This window comes from Microcebus murinus, chromosome 8 (assembly GCF_040939455.1).
Source record: "Microcebus murinus isolate Inina chromosome 8, M.murinus_Inina_mat1.0, whole genome shotgun sequence".
NCBI lineage: Eukaryota > Metazoa > Chordata > Mammalia > Primates > Cheirogaleidae > Microcebus > Microcebus murinus.
This window is the reverse complement of record NC_134111.1, coordinates 48367350-48390477: the sequence shown is the minus strand read 5'-3', so window position 1 is coordinate 48390477 and position 23128 is coordinate 48367350. Positions and strand designations below refer to the sequence as shown.

Genomic DNA, 23128 nt, shown 5'->3' with positions numbered 1-23128 from the left:
ATCACTGAAAGAAAATATCTTTTTTTGTAGAATAAGAAATACAAATTATTGTTCCTTTTATTATCTTTAGAAGATCTGTTGTTTGTATATTTATCTTATAAAGGAGAGAGGCAGTATGAAGGTGGATAGAGTTATCAGAGAAAAAGACTAGTGTATGAATGTAAAAAGGTATGTAGGAAAAAATTTCCATTGTTGATATTCTAGGAACAGGAGGATGAAAGAAGCTGTGAGACAGAAAAAGTTTTCCAGGAAATATTGGGAAGAGGGATCCACTTGGCTTCCAAAAAAGATTCATAGGCTGTGCTTATGTAAACTAATTTACATAGGATTCCTACAGCTTTGCTCAGTAGTGCTTATACATATTCTGCCATGTCTTTTGTTGTTGCTTTTAAAACTTTCATTCAAACTGCATTACTTATTTTACAGATCCCTCATTTTGAATGGAACTCTATGGCTCTATCAACAAAGGATGCTCGGATGGACTACCTAAGAGAACGTATATTTAGAGAAGGCAAATCATGATTGTAGTTTTTATTTAAAATGAGTTATCATGGAATGTCATATTTGAACTTGTTTTAATTAAATGGCCTGACTCAATTAAAAAATATTAGGTATAAGTTTCATAAGATAGGAATATGCCTTGTGTGTTTGAGAATGACAAGGGATCCAGCGTGGCTGGAACAGAACAAGTGGTTAGGGAGGTGGGAGTATAATAAGAGAAAAGGTGAGAGATAACAGAGACAAATCTATATGCTCTCAGGGATACTCTGAGTGAGAAGAGAAGCCATTGGAGGGTTTCAAGCAAAGAATTGTAAAAACTTCCATTTTAATTGCATCACTTTGGCTACCTTGTTGAGATGGGTCAAGACTGCAGTGTAGCACATGTGTAAGCAGGGAAACCCATGACAAAGTTGTTGCAGTAATCCAGGCAAGAAATGGGTGGAGGTTTGGAGAGAATAATGGCATTGGCGGTAATGAGCAATGGTGAGATTTTTGGATATATTTTGAAGGTAAAGTTAATAAAATTTGCTCATTGATTAGATATGAGGTATGAAAGAAACTGGAGTCAAGGATACTTCTAAATTTTTGTCCTAAAGCAACTAAAAGCATGTCATTTCCATTAACTGAGATAGGGAAGGCTATGGGAAGAGCAAGATAAGGGGCTAGATAGGGAGAAGGTCACAACTTTATTTTAGACATATTAAGTTTGTCATACCTTTTAAACATATAAGTGGATCTATCAAATAGAAAATTTAAGAAATGAGTTTGGAGGTCAGCGAAAAGGTCCGGGCTCCAGATAAAAAATTTGGAAGTTGTCAGCAGTATTTAATGCCATAAGACTAGATAAAATCACTTAAGAGGCCGGGTGCAGTGGCTCACGCCTGTAATCCTAGCACTCTGGGAGGCCGAGGCAGGCAGATTGTTTGAGGTCAGGAGTTCGAAACCAGCCTGAGCAAGAGCAAGACCCCGTCTCTACTATAAATAGAAAGAAATTAATTGGCCAACTAATATATATAGAAAAAATTAGCTGGGCATGGTGGCGCATGCCTGTAGTCCCAGCTACTCAGGAGGCTGAGGCAGGAGGATTGCTTGAGCCCAGGAGTTTGAGGTTGCTATGAGCTAGGCTGATGCCATGGCACTCTAGCCTGGGCAACAAAGCGAGACTCTGTCTCAAATAAATAAATAAATATCACTTAAGATGTGATTAGAGAAGAGTATGAATGGAAAAGAGCTCTGAGAACTAAGTTTCAGGGCACTTCAACATTAAGAGATCAAGAGGAAAAAGAAGAACCAGCAAAGGAGACTAAGCAGGGGTGGCCAATGAAGTAGGAAGAAAAGTCAGAGAAAGCAGTAGTAATACTTCCTATAAGCCAACTCTCAAAAGCATTTGTAGGAGAAGGTGAGTAGTTATAGCAGTTGCTGACAGGTCAGGTAAGATGAGGACTGAAAAAATGTTCATTAAATTTAGCAACATGAAAATTATTAGTACCTTGAAAAGAGCCTGTTTTGGTGAAGTGTTGAATGTGAAAGCCTGGTGGGTTTAAGAGAAAATAGGAGGAGATGTGAGTTTTCTTCTAAATGGAAGCAAAGTAATGGGGTAATAGCTGAGTGGACCAACCTTGACCTGGTCTGATCCTACACATGCTGAGGGAATAATGATTTTTTAATCTGTCTCATAACACATTTATTCAATAAAATAGTTACTAAGGGCCTGCTATGTGAATATAATTCTCAACCCTTTCTCCAAGAATGACACATTTGTGCTTAGCAGAAAGCCATTGAAAACCACCCACAGGCAACCCGGTAGGGCTGGAGGTAAATGGCCATCTGAAACTTGGCTATCTTTTGACTCCACGACCATCTAAATTCACTAAGTTCCAAATAAGTTGGTAGCCAGAGTGTGACAGCTTTAAAATATGTGTCCTACATGTAATTTGCTCCATTGATACTTGGTTTCGACTTAGTTGAAGTACATGTTTAAAATACTAAAATGAGCCAGGTTTGGTAGCACACGCCTGTAGTCTCAGCTACTTAGGAGGGTGAGGTGAAAGGATCCTTTGACCCCAGGAGTTCAGAAATTTAGCAAATAGGCAGCCCTTTCATGGAAAATATATCTAAAATTTAAATCAATGAGTACATATCCTTCTTCACATTACCCACTGCCCCCAGCTTCTGCCCCAGCAGTTTAAAGAATCCGTCCATTTCCTGAGGGTGCTCCTCTACCCTCCTGCCACAGACGCTGTAGTTAATGGCTTGAACACTGTAATTTACTTCGTTTTAGATTTAAAATTTTTAAAATTTGATTTGGAAATCACGAATAATATGCCAGTGTCGCAAAAAGAATGGAGAAAAAAGAAAGACCATTTGAATTTGACTACTTTTACTTAGAGACTTTTCCCCTTCAAATGAGACCCATTTATTAAACTCTTTAAAAAGCATTTCCGAAGTCTTCTTATGGCAGGTAATCTTTGATACAATGCACAGGACTCTTGTCCTCTTTAAAGCAGAAGGAAAGGCTTTTGATATTTTTAACTTTTTAAAAAATGTAAATGTGCATATTTCATTCTCCAGTTCCATTTGTAACAGAAAATGAGCGTAAAGTTACCCTAACAATGCAAATGAAAGGATTAGTAAACAGCTCAAATTTAGGAACCTTCCTTATGATCCATTGAGTGAGACATAGACGAAATAAATAATTTGTTTAACTGGATATTTAATTTCTTACTAGAAAATGTTTTTACGCTCTAATCATTAGATTGAAGATTTAATGACTTTGAGGTTTTGATACCTACTGCTCACTTTTAGACAATAACTTTCTGAATAATTTCTACATGAATCTCTGTACAAGCTTTTAAAAAACAGAATGAATTAAAGCCCTATTTACCAAACAAACTACCTCCCAATCTATTATGTTTTGTCACCTTGTTTACAGTTTAGACAGTTTGAAGAGATTTAAACGTGTTGCTAGGCAACTAGCTCCTGAAGCATAACGTATTTCCTTCAACATCCCGGCCCATTCTTTTTTATCATCTTCATACCTGATGGAGGAAAAAAAAGTAATCAATAAGCAGCCTTAGTTCTATAGATTTCCCCATGTTTAGTATACAAATGTGGATCTTTGAAAAAGCCTTGTGGTTCTTCCTCAGAAGAGGATGTATCTGCCATATTGAATAACACTTGACTTCCTCTCCAAATACACCTCTGAATGAGCATATGCCTGCATTTACTGCCACAGTATTTAATCTGGATGCCTAGGCAGTTCAGCCTTCTCTGGGAATCAAAGATTGTTCAGAGAAGAGGAGTAATAGATACCCAAGCAATTAATCATTCATCTTTGGACTGATGAAGATGACTGGTCTCTTTGAGTCAAGGTAAACAGACTATTCCTAAGAGTAAGAACTGGGAATAATAGGGACTGTTATTAATAGTAGCCTTAATAATGATTTCAGTTGTTCTATACACTAGTGCCTAGCATAGCACCTGATACATAGTTGTTACTTCATAATAATTTGTTCCCCTTCTTTATTCTGTTTGAGGACTACTCTTAGACTTTGCACTTGACTTTGGGTAAGAAATTGTCTTCAACTCTGAATATTTAAGGTCATAAAGAGACAGACAACTTGAATTCCCTTGTTGTACCATGTGTACCTAACATGTCTCCTCTGCCTGGTGCCTGGTATGTTCTCTATGTGAAAAACTCCTAAATGCTACCTGCTTTCTGAAGGCTCTCTCACCTTATTCAGGCAGCGTTTGTTCCTTTCTCTTCATTTCTCACACAGTTCGTTATATGGTTATATTTATATTTATTATAGCAATTATTCTATTTTAATTTTTCTCCTCTATCTATGTCCTCAACTAGCCCAGAGGTATCTGAGGATAAATAATATACTTATCTATCTTAATATCTTCTTTCCTCCAGGAGCTATTAAGACTTAGAACATAAGAAATAATCAGGGGTGGGGAACTTGTAGGCTTAAGGCCACGTGTGGCCTTCTAGGTCCTTAGGTGTGGCCTTAAAGGCCGCAGGTTCCCCACCTCTGCCCCAAATCATTCTCAGACGAATGAATGAAATTCAAAATAATTATTAAAATTAGAAATATACATTGACTTAATTTCATCAGTGTTCCAGAATTAATTCTCAACACTTGTATTATGGTGCTAATTTTTTTTTTTTTTTTTTTTTTTTTTTGAGACAGAGTCTCGCTTTGTTGCCCAGGCTACAGTAAATGCCCTGGCATCAGCCTAGCTCACAGCAACCTCAATCTCCTGGGCTCAAGTGATCCTTCTGCCTCAGCCTCCCGAGTAGCTGGGACTACAGGCATGCACCACCATGCCTGGCTGATATTTTTCTATATATATTAGTTGGCCAATTAATTTTCTTGCTCTCTTGCTCGGTCTGGTTTCGAACTCTTGACCTCGAGCAATCCACCCGCCTTGCCTCCCAGAGTGCTATGAGTGATTTTTATGTAGAGGAAAATAGACAAAAATGTTCTACTAATAAAAGGAAGAATCTTAATTATAAAAATTTAGGGCAACAAAATAAGAGATAAAGAATATTTATAAATGGCATAAAGAAAAAAATGACCATATTTAAGCAATAGGAGGTTGAGGTTAAATGAGGCTTAAAAATGTTTGCTTTCTAGCACTTATATTTTTACTTTCAGTTTGGTCAATCCTAAATAATGGAATGATTTCAAGAAAAGCTAGAAGCATGGACACATCATAAGAAAAGGGTCTATAGGTTTAGAATGTGGTATACTGGGAGTTTTTGTCTTCTTGTATGTGAGGATAGAGAGAGGTTCACTAGAGCAAGTAGGCAGCTACCTTTATCTAGATCAGTGGCTCTCAATTTTGGTACACATCCTAGTCACCTGGAGGGCTTGTTAAAACACAGATTGCTGGGCCCCACCATCTCTAGAGTTTCTAATTCAGCAGGTCTGAAGGGAGGCCTGAGAATATGCATTTCTAACAAGCACCCAGGTGATGGTGATGCTGCTTTAGAAACCACTGTAGTGGTTCCCTAGTTCTCAAACTTAACTGCACAATATAACCACCTAGCGATGTTAAAGATACGAGTACCTGGGTCTTACCCCCAGAAATTGACTTGATTGGCATGGAGTGTAGCTTGGGCATGAGGTTTTTTAAAACTCCCCAAGTGATTCTAATATGCAGCAAAGATTGAGAATCATGCTCCAAATATTACTCCAAATTAGAATATACTAGTATCTAAATTTAACATTTTATTGCCAAGCAGATAGTGAGGAATGCCCCCTCTTCCTCTTCCCCAAAGCAGTGATTCCCAAACTTCTCTGCACACATAGAAACATCCAGGGACTCTTAAAATTTCCAAAGCACAGGCCGGGCACAGTGGCTCACACCTGTAATCCTAGCACTCTGGGAGGCTGAGGCGGGAAGATTGCTCGAGGTCAGGAGTTCGAGTCCAGCCTGAGCAAGAGCGAAACCCCCATCTCTACTAAAAATAGAAAGAAATTAACTGGACAACTAAAAAGTTTATAGAAAAAAATAATTAGCTAGGCATGGTGGCTCCGGCCTGTAGTCCCAGCTACTTGAGAGGCTGAGGCAGAAGGATTGCTTGAGCCCAGGAGTTTGAGGTTGCTGGGAGCTAGGTTGACGCAATGGCACTCCAGCCTGGGCAACAGAGTGGGACTCTCTCAGAAAAATGAAAAAAAAATTCCAAAGCACACACCATACCCTAGACCAATTAAATCACAATCAGTGGGAGTGGGACAGAGGCACTAGTACTTTTTGAAACAACTTAGTGATTCCAATGTGCAGGCAAGTTTGGGAACCACTGCCCTAATTGCAAAATAAACCACAATCAGTGAGGATCCCTCTTTCAGGTTCCTCTTAGCAACATAAGGGCCACTTTTAGCAGAAGATGCTGTACTTTCTTTCACTACTTGTAACTTTTTCCTGCTGGGGCAGAGTGGCTTTTGACTACCCTTAAGAACTATGGTGGCTTGGGTGATATTCAGCTGATAGCACAATTTTTTTTTTTTTTTTTTTCAGACAGAATCTTACTCTGTTGCCCAGGCTAGAGTGCCGTGGCATCAGCCTAGCTCACAGCAACCTCAAACTCTTGTGCTCAAACAATCCTTCTGCCTCAGCCTCCTGAGCAGCTGGGACTATAGGCATGCACCACCGTTCCTGGCTAATTTTTTTTCTATATATTTTTAGTTGGCCAGTAAATTTCTTTTTACTAGAGACAGGGTCTCGCTCTTGCTCTGGCTGGTTTCGAACTCCAGACCTTGAGCGATCTTCCCGCCTCGGCCTCCCACAGTGCTAGGATTACAGGCGTGAGCCACCACACCCGGCCTTGATAGCACAATTTCTTAACATCAGTCTCAACCCTGGCTGCACATTAGAATTATCTGGGATGGTTTTAGGAAGTAGAGACCCAAAACCCCAGGCACTGGTATATTTTTAAAGCATCCCTAGTGATTGCAATATGTAGTCAGGGTTGAGAATCACTGTGTATTTATACATGGTACATGGCCATTTTTTCCAAAAACCTTAACCTTCCCAGCCCTAATTATTTCATCCCTTTTTAAAACTGCTTCTAGCCTTTTCCCATCTCACCTTTTTGCTAATTCTAACCTCTTTGTTCCCTGCAAATCTCCAGTTTTTTCTATTCTTTCCCAAGCTCACATTAGAAATAGTACTTGATAAAGTAAGTGGCATGTGCAAAAGTTCAAATGGGTTCCAAATGTTTAGTCTACTACTAAGAAGTAGTTTGCATGTTGGTAAAGTCTCACTTATTATTTACTACAAAATTGTTTATCAGTTCTCAGTCATCTGATTTAATATGTGGTTCTGAAAATTGGATTGAACTTACTTCCATATGTCATTGACTTCAGTAGGTGCAAACTCTTTTGACTCCAGTTGAATCATAGCAAAACCACCGATGGCATACAGAGATCCAGCTAGGCTGACCAAACTGATGGAGCTTCTTTCTTGGGGAAATTCAGTCATTACCTCCCATCTAAGTATTATTGAAAACACAGTCAATGTAAAACATAAAAGAAATGCCAAATGTATTTACTGAACAATTATAGAAAACTATAATTTAAAAAATCAATATGTCCATCAGTCACCATTTGGTCAAAAGAAAAAAAGATAAAGAAAAAAAATTCAAATATTACAGGCATCTAAAAGTAGAAGATTAAGTTTGCTGCTCGAAAATATTTTAAAATTCCTTAATTTGAAAGATGTAACCATATTAGCTATAAATCCCTAAGAATGTCAATCCTAGACTGCTTCATCAGTTAGTACCTTCTGTAGTGGTTACCAAACTTGTGTTACAAACAGTGGCGGTTTTGTCGCATGTGTAGGACTCCTAGACCTCAAACCTGTTACTGTGTTAGATTTTATTTGAATACTAATACAAATTTTTAAAAATCCCGATCTCCAACTTTTCTCAAGAAATCTCCAAATCTTTTGCATTAAAAGCACATGATATAGGCCGGGTGCGGTGGCTCACGCCTGTAATCCTAGCTCTCTGGGAGGCCGAGGCGGGCGGATTGCTCAAGGTCAGGAGTTCAAAACCAGCCTGAGCAAGAGCGAGACCCCATCTCTACTATAAATAGAAAGAAATTAATTGGCCAACTGATATATATATAAAAAATTAGCTGGGCATGGTGGCGTATGCCTGTAGTCCCAGCTACTCGGGAGGCTGAGGCAGAAGCATCGCTCGAGCCCAGGAGTTTGAGGTTGCTGTGAGCTAGGCTGACGCCATGGCACTCACTCTAGCCTGGACAACAAAGCGAGACTCTGTCTCAAAAAAAAATAAAAAATAAAAAAAAAAAAAGCACATGATGGCCATGGGCAGTGGCTCACACCTGTAATCCTAGCACTCTGGGAGGCCGAGGCAGGTGGATCATTTGAGCTCAGGAGTTCTAGACCAGCCTGAGCAAGAGCGAGACCCCATCTCTACTAAAAGTTAAAAATTAAAAAAATTAATTGGCCAACTAAAAATAGAAAAAAAAAGAAAGAAAAAAAAATTTTAAATAAATAATAAAAACTATTTTTTTTTTTAAAAAAAGCATATGATAAGGCTGGGCGCAGTGGCTCACGCCTGTAATCCTAGCACTGTGGGAGGCCAAGGCAGGAGGACCGCTCAAGTTCAGGAGTTTGAAACCAGCCTGAGTAAGAGCAAGACCCTGTCTCTACTAAAAATAGAAAGAAATTAATTGGCCAATTAAAAAAATATATAGAAAAAAATTAGCGGGGCATGGTGACACATGTCTGTAGTCCCAGCTACTAGGGAGGCTGAGACAGAAGGATTGCTTGAGCCCAGGACTTTGAGGTTGCTGTGAGCTAGGCTGATGCCACGGCACTCTAGCCCAGGCAACACAATGAGACTCTGTCTCAAAAGAAAACTCTTAACAAAATAGGCATAGATGACTCATACCTTAAATTTATCAAATCCATGTATGACAAACCCACTGCTAATATCATTCTAAATGGGGAAAAATTGAAATCATTTCCTTTTCGAACCAGAACTAGACAAGGATGCCCACTATCTCCTCTTCTATTCAACATAGTGCTCGAAGTGGTAGCAATAGCAATCAGGCAAGAGAGGGGTATTAAGGGCATCCAAATGGGGGCAGATGAGATCAAACTCTTGCTCTTCGCCGATGATATATTATACCTAGAAAACCCCATGGACTTATCCAAGAGACTCCTAGATTTAATAAATGAATTTGGTAAAGTTTCAGGTTATAAAATCAACATACACAATCAGAAGCATTCATATATGCCAAGAAACTCAAATCAAAGCAGAAACTCAAGCAGAAACTCAAATCAAAAACGCAATACCCTTTACTATAGCCCCAAGGAAAATTAAATATTTAGGAGTATACTTAATGAAAGATACAAAAGATTTATATAAGGAAAACTACAAAACACTAAAAAAAGAAACTGCAGATGATTTAAACAGATGGAAAAATCTACCTTGTTCATGGATCGGTAGAATTAATATTGTTAAAATGTCAATATTACCTAAAGTGATCTACAGAATTAACTCTTTGCACTCGCTTACTTTTTTCTCATTATCCACTCGACATTATCCACACTCAACATCCGAGTGTATCACAGCAAAAGTTACGTATAAAAGGAAAGATAAAAAAAGAAAAAAAAAAAAAAACATCCGAGTGCAAAGGGTTGATGTAATCCCCATCAAAATACCACGAGCATTCTTTACAGATCTAGAAAAAATAATTCTTCACTTTGTATAGAACCAGAAAAAAACCTCGTATAGCCAAAGCAATCTTAAGTAAAAAGAACAAATTGGGAGGCATCAGTCTTCCTGACTTCAATCTGTATTATAAAGCAATAATAGTTAAATCAGCCTGGTACTAGCATAAGAACAGAAGGATCAATATCTGAAATAGATCTGAGATACCAGAGATGAAACCTTCACTATACGGTAACCTAATCTTTGATAAAGCAGACAAAAATATACAATGGGGAAAAGAATCCCTCTTGAATAAATGGTGCTGGGAAAACTGGTTAACTACATGCAGAAGATTGAACCAGGATCCCTACCTCTCACCTCTCACAAAAATTCACTCAAGATGATTAACAGACTTAAACCTAAGGTATGAAACCTTAAGAATCCTAGAAGAAGATGTTGGGAAAACCCTGTCAGACATTGGTCTAGGCAAAAAATTTTTGAGGAAGACCCCCAAGGCAATTGCTGCAGCAGCAAAAATAAACAAATGGGATCGGATCAAATTAAAAAGTTTCTCCACAGCCAAGGAAACTATCATTAGAGCAAATAGACAACCCACAGAATGAGAGAAAATATTTGCTCTCTACACTTCTGATAAAGGTCTAATAACAAGAATCTATCTAGAACTTAAAAGAATTAACAAGAAAAAATCAAACAACCCCATCAAGAAATGGGCAATGGAAATGAACAGAAACTTCTTCAAAGAAGACAGAATAATGGCCTGCAAACATATAAAAAATGCTCAACATCTCTAATCAAGAGAAATGCAAATCAAAACCACAATGAGATACTACCTAACCCCAGCAAGAATGGCCTATATAAAAAAATCCCAAAACGACAAATGCTGGCGAGGATGTGGAGAGACAGGAACACTCTTACACTGCTGGTGGGACTGCAAATTAGTGCAACCTTTGTGGAAAAGAATTTTGAGATGCCTCAAACAGCTAGATATAGAAATACCATTCAACCCTGCAATAGCATTGTTGGGCATCTACCCAAAAGAGCATAAGACATTCTATTATAAAGACATCTGTACCTGAATGTTTATCGCAGCACAATTCAATATTGCAAGGTCATGGAAACAACCCAAGTGCCCGTCAATTCAGGAGTGGATAATTAAAATTTGGTATATGCTCACAATGGAATATTACTCAATTCTAAGAAATGACAGTGAGCTAGCACCGTTTATGCAATCTTGGATTAAGCGTAAGCCTGTTATCCAAAGTGAGGCAACACAAGACAAGGAAAATGGGTTCCACATCTACTCACCATCAAATTGGTATTGACTGATTAAAACTATGGTGCTCAAATGGTGGTAGTACTCACCAGGGATTGGGGCAGGGGGAGACCCACATCCTAGAGATGTGGCAAGCATTGTAGGGGGGAAAGGAATGCTTCTAAGCCTTCTTAGGGAGAGGCAAAGATATACAAGGTAACCAAAATGCCAAAAAGAAAAAAATCTTTTATTGGGTGGTGGGCAGGTAGGGGGGAGGGGGGAAGGGTGTATACTTACATAATGGGTGTGGTGCACATCACCTGGGGGTTGGACACACTTGAAGCTCTGGCACAGCAGTGGGGAGGGGTGGCAGGGGCAATATATGTAACCCTAACAATATCTGTACCCCCATAATATAATGAAATAAAAGAAAAAAAAAGAATTGAAAGAAGAGAAATTTTTTTAAAAGCATATGATAAGGACAGTTTTGAAACTAGGAATGGAAAATTTCTTTTTAATGATTTATACTTCATCTATTTTTATAAAGGATTTAAGGGAACTTTTTATTTATTTATTTATTGAAACAGAGGTTGCTCTGTTGCCCAGGCTAGAGTGCAGTGGCATCAGCCTAGGTCACAGCAACCTCAAACTCCTGGGCTCAGGTTATCCTCTTGGCTCAGCCTCCCAGCTAACTGGGACTATAGGCATGTGCCTGACTAATTTCTTTCTATTTTTAGTAGAGACAGGGTCTTGCTCCTGCTCAGGCGAGTCTTGAACTCCTGAACTCAAGGGATCCTCTCGCCTCAGCCTCTCTGAGTGCTAGGATTACAGGTGTGAACCACCACACCTGGCCCAAGGGAACTTTTTAATGTTAACAGCTATCTGAAATAGCACAACTTGAGATCAAATCAAATCAAATTAGTTGGAAGTATCAAGAATCTAGAATGAATTAGTTATTTGGGTAGCTCTCTATTAATATTACCCTGGCATTGAAGTAGACCTAATAGTTTTTCTTTTCTTTTATTTTCTTTTCTTTTTTTTTTTTTTTTGAGAAACATTCCCACTCTGTTGCCCTGGCTAGAGTGCCATAGCGTCAGCCTAGCTCACAGCAACCTCAAACTCCTGGGCTCAAGCAATCCTCCTGCCTCAGCTTCCTGAATAGCTGGGACTACAGGCATGTACCACCATGCCCGGCTAATTTTTTCTATATATTTTTAGTTGGCCAATTAATTTCTTTCTATTTTTAGTAGAGATGGGGTCTCACTCTTGGTCAGGCTGGTTTTGAACTCCTGACCTCAAGTAATCCATCCGCCTTGGCCTACTAGAGTGCTAGGATTACAGGTGTGAGCCACTGCGCCTGGCCCTAATAGTTTTTCTTTAAACATGTTTTTCTAATTATAAAAATAATATATTTACATTGTAGAAAATCAGAAAAGTACAAAAAGGTATACAAGAAAACAAATATCCCCATAATCACACCTTCTAGACATAATCATAAGCAACATTTTGGTGTAATTTTGTCATCTTTTAAGAAAGCATGTACATACAAGCATCCATACATACGAACCAAACTAAGAAGATAGATTATTTACAATTTCATGTGTTGCTTCTTTCACTTTATATCATGAATGTTTACCTGTATTACATAGCCTTCAAAAACATTTTTTTTTTTTTTTTGAGCCTGAGTCTCACTGTATTTATTGCCTGGGCTAGAATGCCATGGCGTCAGCCTAGCTCACAGCAACCTCAAAGTCCTGGGCTCAAGCAATCCTTCTGCCTCAGCCTCCTGAGTAGCTGGGACTACAGGCATGCATCACCATGCCCGGCTGATTTTTTCTATATATTGTTATTTGGCCAATTAATTTCTTTCTGTTTTTAGTAGAGATGGGGTCTCGCTCTTTCGAACTCCTGACCTCAAGCGATCCTCCTGCCTCGGCCTCCCAGAGTGCTAGGATTACAGGCGTGAGCCACCATGCCTGGCCCAAAAACATTTTTAAGGTTTATTTAAATCCTGTTTCATAAAAGTTCCTTGTGATTTTTAGATACTAAAGTCTATTTTGTAATCCGGCATATATGGTTCCTAAAAAGAGTAATAATAGCTCTAATAATAATAATATATAATAATAGCTCTAATAATAATAATAATAGCTCTAATTTTTCCTCATTGCTAAAATAGCATACAAAGTATATACTAATCCAAATGTGTGGGCTCAATAATTTAAAAAAAAACAATTTTATGTGAAGAATATCTTTCAAATGTCTTTTCACATTAAGTCAATAAAAGCTTAAAAATGAAAATTTTAAGAAAATTGTAAAGAGCATAAAGGAATTAGAACTTTTGAAGCATTCATACTTTATAAATTTTTTTTTTTTTTTTTTTTTTTTGAGACAGAGTCTCACTTTGTTGCCCAGGCTAGAGTGAGTGCCATGGCGTCAGCCTAGCTCACAGCAACCTCAAACTCCTGGGCTCAAGCGATCCTCCTGCCTCAGCCTCCCGAGTAGCTGGGACTACAGGCACGCGCCACCATGCCCGGCTAATTTTTTCTATATATGTTAGTTGGCCAATTAATTTCTTTCTATTTATAGTAGAGACGAGGTCTCGCTCTTGCTCAAGCTGGTTTCAAACTCCTGACCTCGAGCGATCCGCCTGCCTCGGCCTCCCAGAGAGCTAGGATTACAGGCGTGAGCCACCGCGCCCAGCCTATGGATGTTAATCATTAAATTAAGTAAAGATCTTCTCATCCTTAAACTTTGATTTGAAACATATTTCTATATGTATATCTATCTACATGTATGCAGTTATTCAGAAGTAATACCTTTGTATGACTAAAATCACAAAATTAATAATAAGTAAAGACAAACAGAACATGCCAACATTAACTTGAGGGTCATGGGTTCTACATTGCAAACACATAATGCATCACAGTGTTAGAGGAGTTTTATACCTAGTAACAGCAAAAGAAACACAAATGAAAACACTTTCTCTTTAATCTATGGCTCCCTGTCCTCCCCTCCCCACATCCTAATTAGAAAACTTAGTGTTTAGCCAAAGTTAACAATTAAAATGTACAGTGGTTTATATGCTGTATTAAGATACAGCAACTCACTTATGAGTTGTAAGGTCAAAAGCTTCAACTGAAGCTGAAAGACCATCTTCAGTGACACCTCCTGCAATCACAATTTTGCCTTTGTGGACTGCCACTCCAAACATGGAACGAGGAGTTTTCATTGGAGCCAGATCTTTCCAGTCTCCTTTTTTGGGGTTGAAGATAAATACCCTGTTTGTACATTTTCTGCAAATATAAAAAACAACAAATATTCCTTTTAGAACCTTCTTTTTTTGAAAGCACTTTCAGTAATAATTTGGCTTTGCTTCTCATAAGAAATGTCATATAGCAGAGGATCAGAAAAACTCCAAAGAATTTTTAATTTTAACATATGCCACTAAGCAAAGGACAATTGCAAATGTAGGGATCAAAACTATTTTATAATAATTATACTACTGGAAGGTAGGGTATTTTTACTTCTAGGCAACTTGCTTAGAAGCTCAGGCACGATAGATTTTAGTCCCATATACTACTAAATTCAGTGGAAGACTTTTTTTACTCTATTTGAGTAAAAAAACAAACCTTTTATTATGCCTTAGTTAACAAAAATATGTGTATTATATGAATATCCTAAGAATGAATTGGGCAACTTAAAAAATGATTAAATTCAAAAATACCTATTTTAAATTTAATATGATAGTTCATTTCATTTTACACTGTCACTAGTATATCAATGCATTTTAAGAAATCTGAGACCATAGGTTAGAAAACTAATCATCTGGGCTGATGAGTAATGAGAAAAGTTTTATGTGCTAATGCTGCCAGAAAAAGCTGGATTCATCTGAATTATTCTTCTTAGTATGCTCCTATGGTTCCTTAAAGTTACCCATAATTTAGTGATAGGAGTTCAGAATTCCAAATAATAATTGATTAACTGGATATATTTGGTAATACAAAAAAAAGCCCAGCTTTTTGTGAGGACAATTTTTTTTCTTATAAAAGACCAGATATCTGGAGTAGAAGCATTTCCTCTAATAATTGACTATGGATATAACTTGAAAACTTCTTGTTAAGAGCATTATACAAAAAGCATATTCTTCAAATTCATTAGTGGGAACTAGTGCCGTTAAGCACTTACTTTTAGATAATGACTCATTTCAAAGTTATTGACTTTGACATTTATCAAGCAATGTTGTCTTGGTTAATCATATTCTCAAGATTAATATATTCTCACTGACAAGAACTGTATGCTTCTTACTGACATATCAATTTCCTAGTTACTAATGCTACTTGAAGGAAACAATTTAAATCATTTGGCAGGGTTCCTGTGTTTCCAAAGTCAGAACACTGTTTAGTAGAGATTTTCCATTCCGTTTACACAGGAAAAATGCCCCAAATAAGAATTGGAACTAGCGAGACTCTGTCTCAAAAAAAAAAAAAAAGGAACTGGTTAACCTTATAATATACCTTCCTTTAACTTTGATACGAATAGCTGGGTTTAAGGAAATATAAAAATTTCATAATATATTTGAATGTGGATAGATTATATAAAAACCACTGCTTTTTAAAATCACATTTTCTGTACTATATGCTATATATATAATTTTAATTGAATGAGAACCATTAATTATTATACTTTTTTTAGAAGTGAGGTCTCATTCTGTCACCCAGGCTGAAATGCAGTGGCACTATCACAGCTCACTGCAACCTTGAACTCCTGAGCTCAAGCAATCCTCCTGTCTCAGCCTCCTGAGTAACTGGGACTATAGGTGCATGCTACCATGCTTGGGTAATTTTTCTTGTTTTTTGTAGAGAAAGGGTCTTGCTATTATGCCCAGGCTGGTCTTGCACTCCTGGTCTCAAGTGATCCTCCCACTTTGACCTCCCAAATTCTGAGATTACAGGCGCAAGCCACTACGCCTGGCCAGAACCATTAATTATTAACTCCAGAAAAGAGTTCTTTATATCTAACACATTTGCATAGTTTACTCTCCTGGTGTGTCCTTAAAATTCTTAATTTTGGTTTCCTTTCCAGGATTGGACATCTCTATTAATTAAACAGTGGCCAAATGATGATAAGCCAAATCAGGCAGAGTTTCCAGGGGCAGGAGATAAGTTCTTACTACCTAAACTGAAAATGCCCATTTTACCAGACAGGCCAGTGGCTTAACTGACTGTGAGCATTCTGAGCTCACTTCTCCTCTCTCTAAGTTGTAAGATGTCTTTCCTAATTACCTCTTCCTTGAGAAGTGCCTATAAATCAAATTAGGTTAATATATGAAACTTTATCCTTGTTTTCTCATAAGAGACTGGGTGCTAGTGAGAGCCTGTTTTTGATTAGTTATTAAATATTTTGAATATCACCTCTGTCAGGGAGTAAATAAGTAAAACATTGTTGAAGAAATAACAGCCTTCTTTTCAAATCAGCATACTTTTGGTTTTAAATTGACCTATCTAAATTCCCTCTTATGAACATAAAGTATAAATCCACAATATTTTTATGCATTATTGTTTAAGAAGATATAAATGCCACATTATAGAGTACATTTAATTTTTATCTATTTATGGCTAAATGAATAAGAAACTTGTTGATTTTATTGTAGTAAAATACACTTATAAATCAGCTAAAGACTTGATTTTGTTCCTAGATGCTGCATTTCCACTTTGAGAATGCTTATGATTGAGATATGCTTGTTCCTAATACTATGCTGGGTGTCCACATATTGACTTTAGTAACTTTTAAATTGTATAGTTTTCCTTTGGAAATCATTTATAATATCCTTCAATAACTTTTGAAATTTTATTTTGAAATTTTACCTCCAAAATATGATGGGAACTAAGTCCCATTTCAGTATATAGATTCAAATGAAAAGAGGCAGGAAACCTAATAAAAAAAACACATTTGGATATAAATCATAAGGAGAATTCAAGGTACTTACTTGTCATCTGTCTTTCCTCCTAGACAATATATCATCCCCTTATGTGAAATCACATTATGTCCATAGACTTTGATAGGAAGTTTTTTTACTTCATTCCATTTTGTAGCCCTAAAATTAGATGATAGAATTGATAAGCTTTCAGTAAATTTCAGGGTATAAAAATATGAATATGTTGTAGGCACTTATATACCTGAATGCTTAGGGAACAGGAATATCATGCCAACTTACACAGGATCATAGCATAACACTGAATCCAATGAAGCCTCTGTTTGAAGATCTTTGCCTGCAACTACATAGATTTTGTCATCTACTTCTCCCAGACCGAAGAGACACCTTGCTGAAGGCAGAGGTGGAAGTCCAACCCACTCAGATGCTATGTTATCAAGCTGAGAAAAAAAAAAAGAAGAGGAATTGTGGAGCTTGTTAGAAAAAAGTTACAAGTGTACCAAAAAAATTCTATATTTTGTGTGTTGTTTATAATTCATTGAGATAGTCAAAGATCTCAGAAGCAAGATGAAAGTATAATCCCAAAGTATCTTAGCTTATAATTACCAAGAAGAATGAGAAAATCTAGTTCACATACCAAAATAGATAAAAGTACCAACATCTTCAAGACTTAAAGAAAAGAAAGAATATAAAATAGAATCACCAGAGATTAGAACTGTGAGGTTTCTCGTCAAATTTTCTTCCATGTTTCCCTGTTCAGCTTTGAAACAAGGGATTCTGACTGATACTTTTAGGACACTGGGGAAAGAGAGTTGTCAGTGTAGGGACAGTCACAGTATGTGAATGACCCCTGCATGCTATATTTAACATGTTCCCCAAGCTGGCACCTGAGACAGCTGGACCTGTCGCTCAGTCCACAGACAACTGGGAGGTTAGGCAATCTTTTCTCTTTCTTTAAAAAAATTTTAGGTTCTCTGTGTTTTGCTTTACTATTTCTGATATAAGCAGGTGTTAAAGTGAATTCTCGAGTCATTTATTAGGAGCTATTTGAAATATCCTTCTCTATTGTTTTGATTTATATTAAGAGGCAGCTTTGCTTGTTGTTGCTATTGCACTTCTGCAAGCCTAAGCTGGCCCTCCTAGTGTCCATACTATGAGGTAGGTGATTCTGCATGGCTGGTATCTGTCTCTGCACTTACTACTGGTAATATTAAGATCTTCTACTTTGCATTTTAGGACACCAAGGCACAAGAAAACTGTTTTCTGAGAGAGTACAGCAGTAGATTTGTTGTTCTTTCTGGTGCCCTCCTAGATTGCAGAAAAAAAAATAAATAAAACCCAGATTCACTGGATACCAAGAATAGATGTGGATATATATGGCTGTGGTATAGGGAGGGGTGTCTGTGGAAGCCTATCTCTGATCTAGTAACCTAAGTTAAACAATGCTCCAGTTAAGACTAGATGACATGAGGGGTTTAATCCCACACATGCATTGTTAGCTTTACATTCACTAATTTCAACATTTAGACTTTGATACTTTATGTTTTCATTTTTGAAAAAAATTATTTGATCAATAAGATGGTGTGGGCTGGGTACGGTGGCTTATGCCTGTAATCCTAGCTCTCTGGGAGGCCGAGGCAGGAGGATCGCTGGAGCTCAGGGGTTTGACACCTGGCTGAGCACAGTGAGACCCTGTCTCTACCAAATAAAAAAGAAAAACAAAAATTAAAAAAAATACACAAAACAACAAAAACCAGCTGGGTGTTGTGGCATGCACCTGTAGTCCCAGCTATTGGGGAGGCTGAGGCCAAAGGATCGCTCAAAGCCCAGGAGTTGGAGCTTGCAGTGAGCTACAACCACATCACTGCACTCTACCCAGGGACACTGAGTGACACTGTCTCAACAACAACAAAAGAAGATGGTGTGTAATGTAGTGGAAATAATAATGAACATTTATGGAGTTTAGACTGTTGTCATAGACTTTGAACTAAATGTTTTACACAGGTAATCTCATCCTCCAGAGTAGGCACTTTTATCATCATTTTACAGATGAGGAAACTGAGGCACAGAAAGATTAATTTGCCCAAACTCACAGAGCTTTTAGGTGGTATTCAAATCTAAGCTATCTGTCCGTAGTTTGTTTTAAAGAATGGAACAGCAGCCATCATAATCCCAAACCTGAGGGCTTAATTCCCACACTGTATAGCATTGTTTACTTTCCCATATTACCACTCCTAGGGCACTTTCTAGTAGACTACCTGCCAGGCTCTACAGATGAGCTATCAAGCTATTTAACCTCTCTGGGTTCCAGTTTCCTCATTTTTAAAATTAGGTTTGAACCTAGATTACTTTAAGACCTGTTCAAAAATTTGATGAATCTACTAATTCTATGGGGTGGGAAAAAACTTCTTTTACCTAGGTAAAAAATTCTCATAATCTATTTACAGCATATAATCAAAGGTCAAATTACTTCTAAATTAACTGTGACCAAGCAGAAAAATAAAGAGCCTTAAATTTTCAAATGAATATTCCCTTGTTAAGTCAAAACTCTCTTTTATTGTCAGGTGTTTTTGTCCTGGCATCTTGTTCTACTTTTTGTGCCTTTTACGGGCAGCAAGACATGGGTAATGACAGGAAGTTGACCTTCCAATTTTGTGTAACTGTTTTTGTAGCTATAAAGAACATCAAGCAGGTTTGTTGAACCAGAAAGGAGAAGCTGTTTCAGTAAAAGTGAGGGTAGTAATAGGATGGGAAGAGAATAAAGATTAAACTGAACACTTGAAAATAAAGGGGCTGTGTTATGAATATATTTAATAAATTAAATATGAAAATAAAAAAATCTCTAGGAGTTTTGGGGAATTTATTCTATGGCTATAACTTCCTTGAATCTGATTTCTAGGTAACTATCTGTTATCTATCTGTTTGGGTATTATTTTACTTCCTGGATATATTTATACTCTTTTTCATTGATTTTGCCCTTTCTGAAGTTTATCTGAATTTAAAATTAGGACTTAAGAAATGTTCTGGCCCACATTCAAATATGTATGATAACATTCTTCACTGGAACTTTGAAAATTAAGAAATAATATGTATTATTACAACTGCATTTTTCAAGATTAGAAAAGTTGATTAAAGGTAGTTACTTGTGAATGCAAAGTATGTCACCACTTTGAGAGCATACTGTGACTGTGGTATGACATTCTACACTTGCTTATCTTTGGCCTTTCCAATTCAAGTCTCCATAAGCCCTATGCCATGATTAGCTATGACCTAAACCAACTCTTTTGAGCTAGTTGTAAGCTGCAAAATATCAGTATTGGCATTATTGAAGATAAAAGTTAAGCTGACTCCTTCATAAACTGATAAAGTATAATGCATTGATAATATGAAACAAACTCCCTTCAAACAAACTGTAAAGGGTCTATTAGTTTAGGAGGATTTGTTTTTCTGGAAACTTATGTGGTTTTACAAAACAAATTATTAATACCCTGACTATCCCAGAAGCAAAAAAAATTGTTAAGTTGTAATAAAGTCTAAGTACATCTCTGATGCAGATAAATGTGATGTCATAAAAACTTATAAATATCATCTATGCAAATTAGTGACACTGGTATAAGACAGTTTTTCCTAGGAGATAATCCAAAGTGTTTAGAATATATAAGCAGTTCTTTTCATTTTCAATAAAATTATATGTTAGGCAGTAACCATAAATAAGAGATGAAATGCTACCTCTAAGAACTTCAAATCAATTCAAGGAAACTTAGAAGAAGGTAGACAGTCTGACCAATTATTACTTCTTTGTAATGTGTACTTTGATTTAGGGAAATAATTTGATTTAGGGAAATACATTCACCTAATTTTAATAGGCAAGAGTGTCCAAGATTGAATTTAGTTTTTACTAAAATACTAGGCTTTGAAGAATTACAGTCACCATAAACTATAAATAAGACATTTTGGGTAAAAGAGTATAAAGAAAATCTTAAGTCATGAGTTAAACATTAATTAGAACTCCGTTATTCATCAAACCTTTTATTAAATGCTAGCAAGCTGTCAAATATTTTTCTCTGTTAACCCTTTAAGTAATGAAAGTGCAAGGGACTAGAATAGGACATCAATTGGAGTAAAATGCAAACAGCCTGAATAATTCACTAATTGGCTAACTGGATAAATAACCAACCTTCCCTGTATGCCTCTACTTATATAAAAATAGCCTTTCTTACTTGGAAGAAGTATGACTGTAGAGGTTGATCCTTATTTTCTTCATCCACATACAGTCCTCCTACCACATATATCTGATTTTGGTGGGTAACAATGCTGGAATGATTTCTGGGAATCTGCTCAGCCAGTGCAGTAAGGTAGCATTCATTTTCCGTGGGATCATAAGCCACTGCAGCTGTGTCGTTAACCAAGAGGATGAGGTCTTTGACAAACATTCCATGCCTGGGAATGTCATTCAGGTAACCAGGAAGTAAATCTTCATCACCAACATCACCATTCACCTCACCAGCCCCAGTCTTCTCTGCATTTTTGCTAGGTTCTGGGAGTTTGCCTGCGAAAGCATCTTTTAGGACTTTGATTTTTTTCTGGAGTTCTGGGTTGCTTTTAATTATATCATCTTTCTCAACATGATCTTTAAAATATTTTTCTGTCATAAGGCGAAAACGGATACAATCAAACACTTCGCTAAGGTTTTTAACCCTGTTTTCCTTGTCTGTTCTCACCCATTTCATCACTGCCTCAAACACTGCTTCTTCCTTTTCTACATTTAGGCTGTCATTTGAAATGACCGAGATCAATTCCTGCGGAGACAGTTGCATAAAGTCCTCTTCCTTACAAATCTGTACAAAGCGATCAGACACAAATTCACGGGCAGAAATGGCAAGTCTCGGGCAATCAAGAAGTAGTCCTAATCTCAGGATGGCTAGACAATTACCAGGAGCAAGTCTTTTCTGAAGATAAGAAACGCAGACTGTGAACACCGAGGGAATCTGAAAGCGGCTGGCCAATGCAAAAATATCTTGCACATTTCCATCATTGAGATCGATACTGGCAGAGTACAGATATTTGATGATTAAATCAAGTATAGCAGGATCCACATTATCTAGCACTACCTCCTTTTTTTTCTGCTCATCAATTTCAGATAAAAAATACTCACGGAAGTAAGGACTACAAGCTGACAAAATCAATCTGTGGCAAGGAAGACTTTTGTCACCTGCTTTTAGGGTGCAATCGATGAATTTTTTCTCATCCAGGAGATCTTTTAGACCATCCTGAAGAAGGGTGGATTGGTAAAGCCGCAGTTCCTCTGCGAGTTCTCGCTGGGAATCCATTTTGTGAGTAACCTGGGTAAGGAAGGGGACACTGAAAGCCTTAGCTCCTTGTAGCACACAGGTCTAGCTGTAAAAAGGCAGATCAGTGTGCTTTGCCCAGCTTGAAGTCTTTGCAATTTAATCCCACCAGCTAAATATAGATACCAACTCTAACAACGGGAATTTAGGAGAGCCCGTTTGGATAGAGTTGTTCTTGCAGCTGTTATAGATTGAAAGTAACAACTGGAACTTTTAATCACTAACGAAACAGCTAAGAAACTAGACATTTAAGTAGAAAGCTTTAAAATACATACAGCATTAGAAGATATGCTAATCAAGGCTACTGCAAGAAAATAATGAGTTAACAGAAAAACAAATCATAAAAGTGAGTCACTCCTCTAAAAATGTTCTAGTGGCAAGCTACTTAGCTCTCTGAATTAATGATGCAGAGGTCAAGAATATGAGGTGAGTTCATTTGAATACTCATAAGCAAGATCCTATTTCCAATAGTTATTAAATACAAATTTTTATCTTCCACTCAAAACAGTGGGATATAGATTTTTTTCCTTTAGAAGTAGGAAACTTAAAGATATTTACTTATGTACTAAAATTTTATAAAACTTTTACATCATAATTGAAATAAATACAGAGAAACTGCTAATTTTCTAAAACATTCTAAATTATCTTTATTCTTAAGTGGAAAAGCTATAATTAATATTGAATTAAGTTATAAAATTATTTAATTTATTCACATTCTGTCTTGCTGTACTAAAGATTTGATGTGGCAAACAGTAATAAGAAAAAGTAAAATAAAGGCAAATGGTTAAAAGGAATCAAGACCAGAAAAAAAAGTTAAAAGTTAACACTAGGAAAAGAACCCCCCCCACACACAAATATAATCACTAAAGATATTGTGT

At 37.0% G+C, this 23128-nt stretch overlaps 2 protein-coding genes across 7 annotated transcripts in view; one reads left to right on the top strand and one right to left on the bottom strand.

Annotated features, from left to right (window-relative positions):
• The window catches only part of FASTKD1 (FAST kinase domains 1), a 37879-nt gene extending 34878 nt beyond the window's left edge, over positions 1–3001 (top strand). For all 6 annotated transcript variants that reach the window (XM_012781889.3, XM_012781890.3, XM_012781892.3 and 3 more), the window contains exon 16: positions 427–3001. In XM_012781889.3, coding sequence (XP_012637343.1) covers positions 427–522 — 96 coding nt within the window. In that variant the 3' untranslated portion in view covers positions 523–3001. The remainder of the gene's footprint in view (positions 1–426) is intronic.
• KLHL41 (kelch like family member 41) lies at positions 2865–22324 on the bottom strand. The gene is made up of 6 exons (XM_012781884.2): positions 21123–22324; positions 17185–17342; positions 16957–17064; positions 14078–14263; positions 7358–7504; positions 2865–3539 (listed from the first exon to the last, which is right to left on the bottom strand). Exons 1-6 carry the CDS (start codon positions 22230–22232, stop codon positions 3428–3430), a joined length of 1821 nt encoding a protein of 606 aa, XP_012637338.2. The 5' UTR covers positions 22233–22324; the 3' UTR covers positions 2865–3427.
• Between the last annotated feature and the right edge of the window lie 804 nt (positions 22325–23128).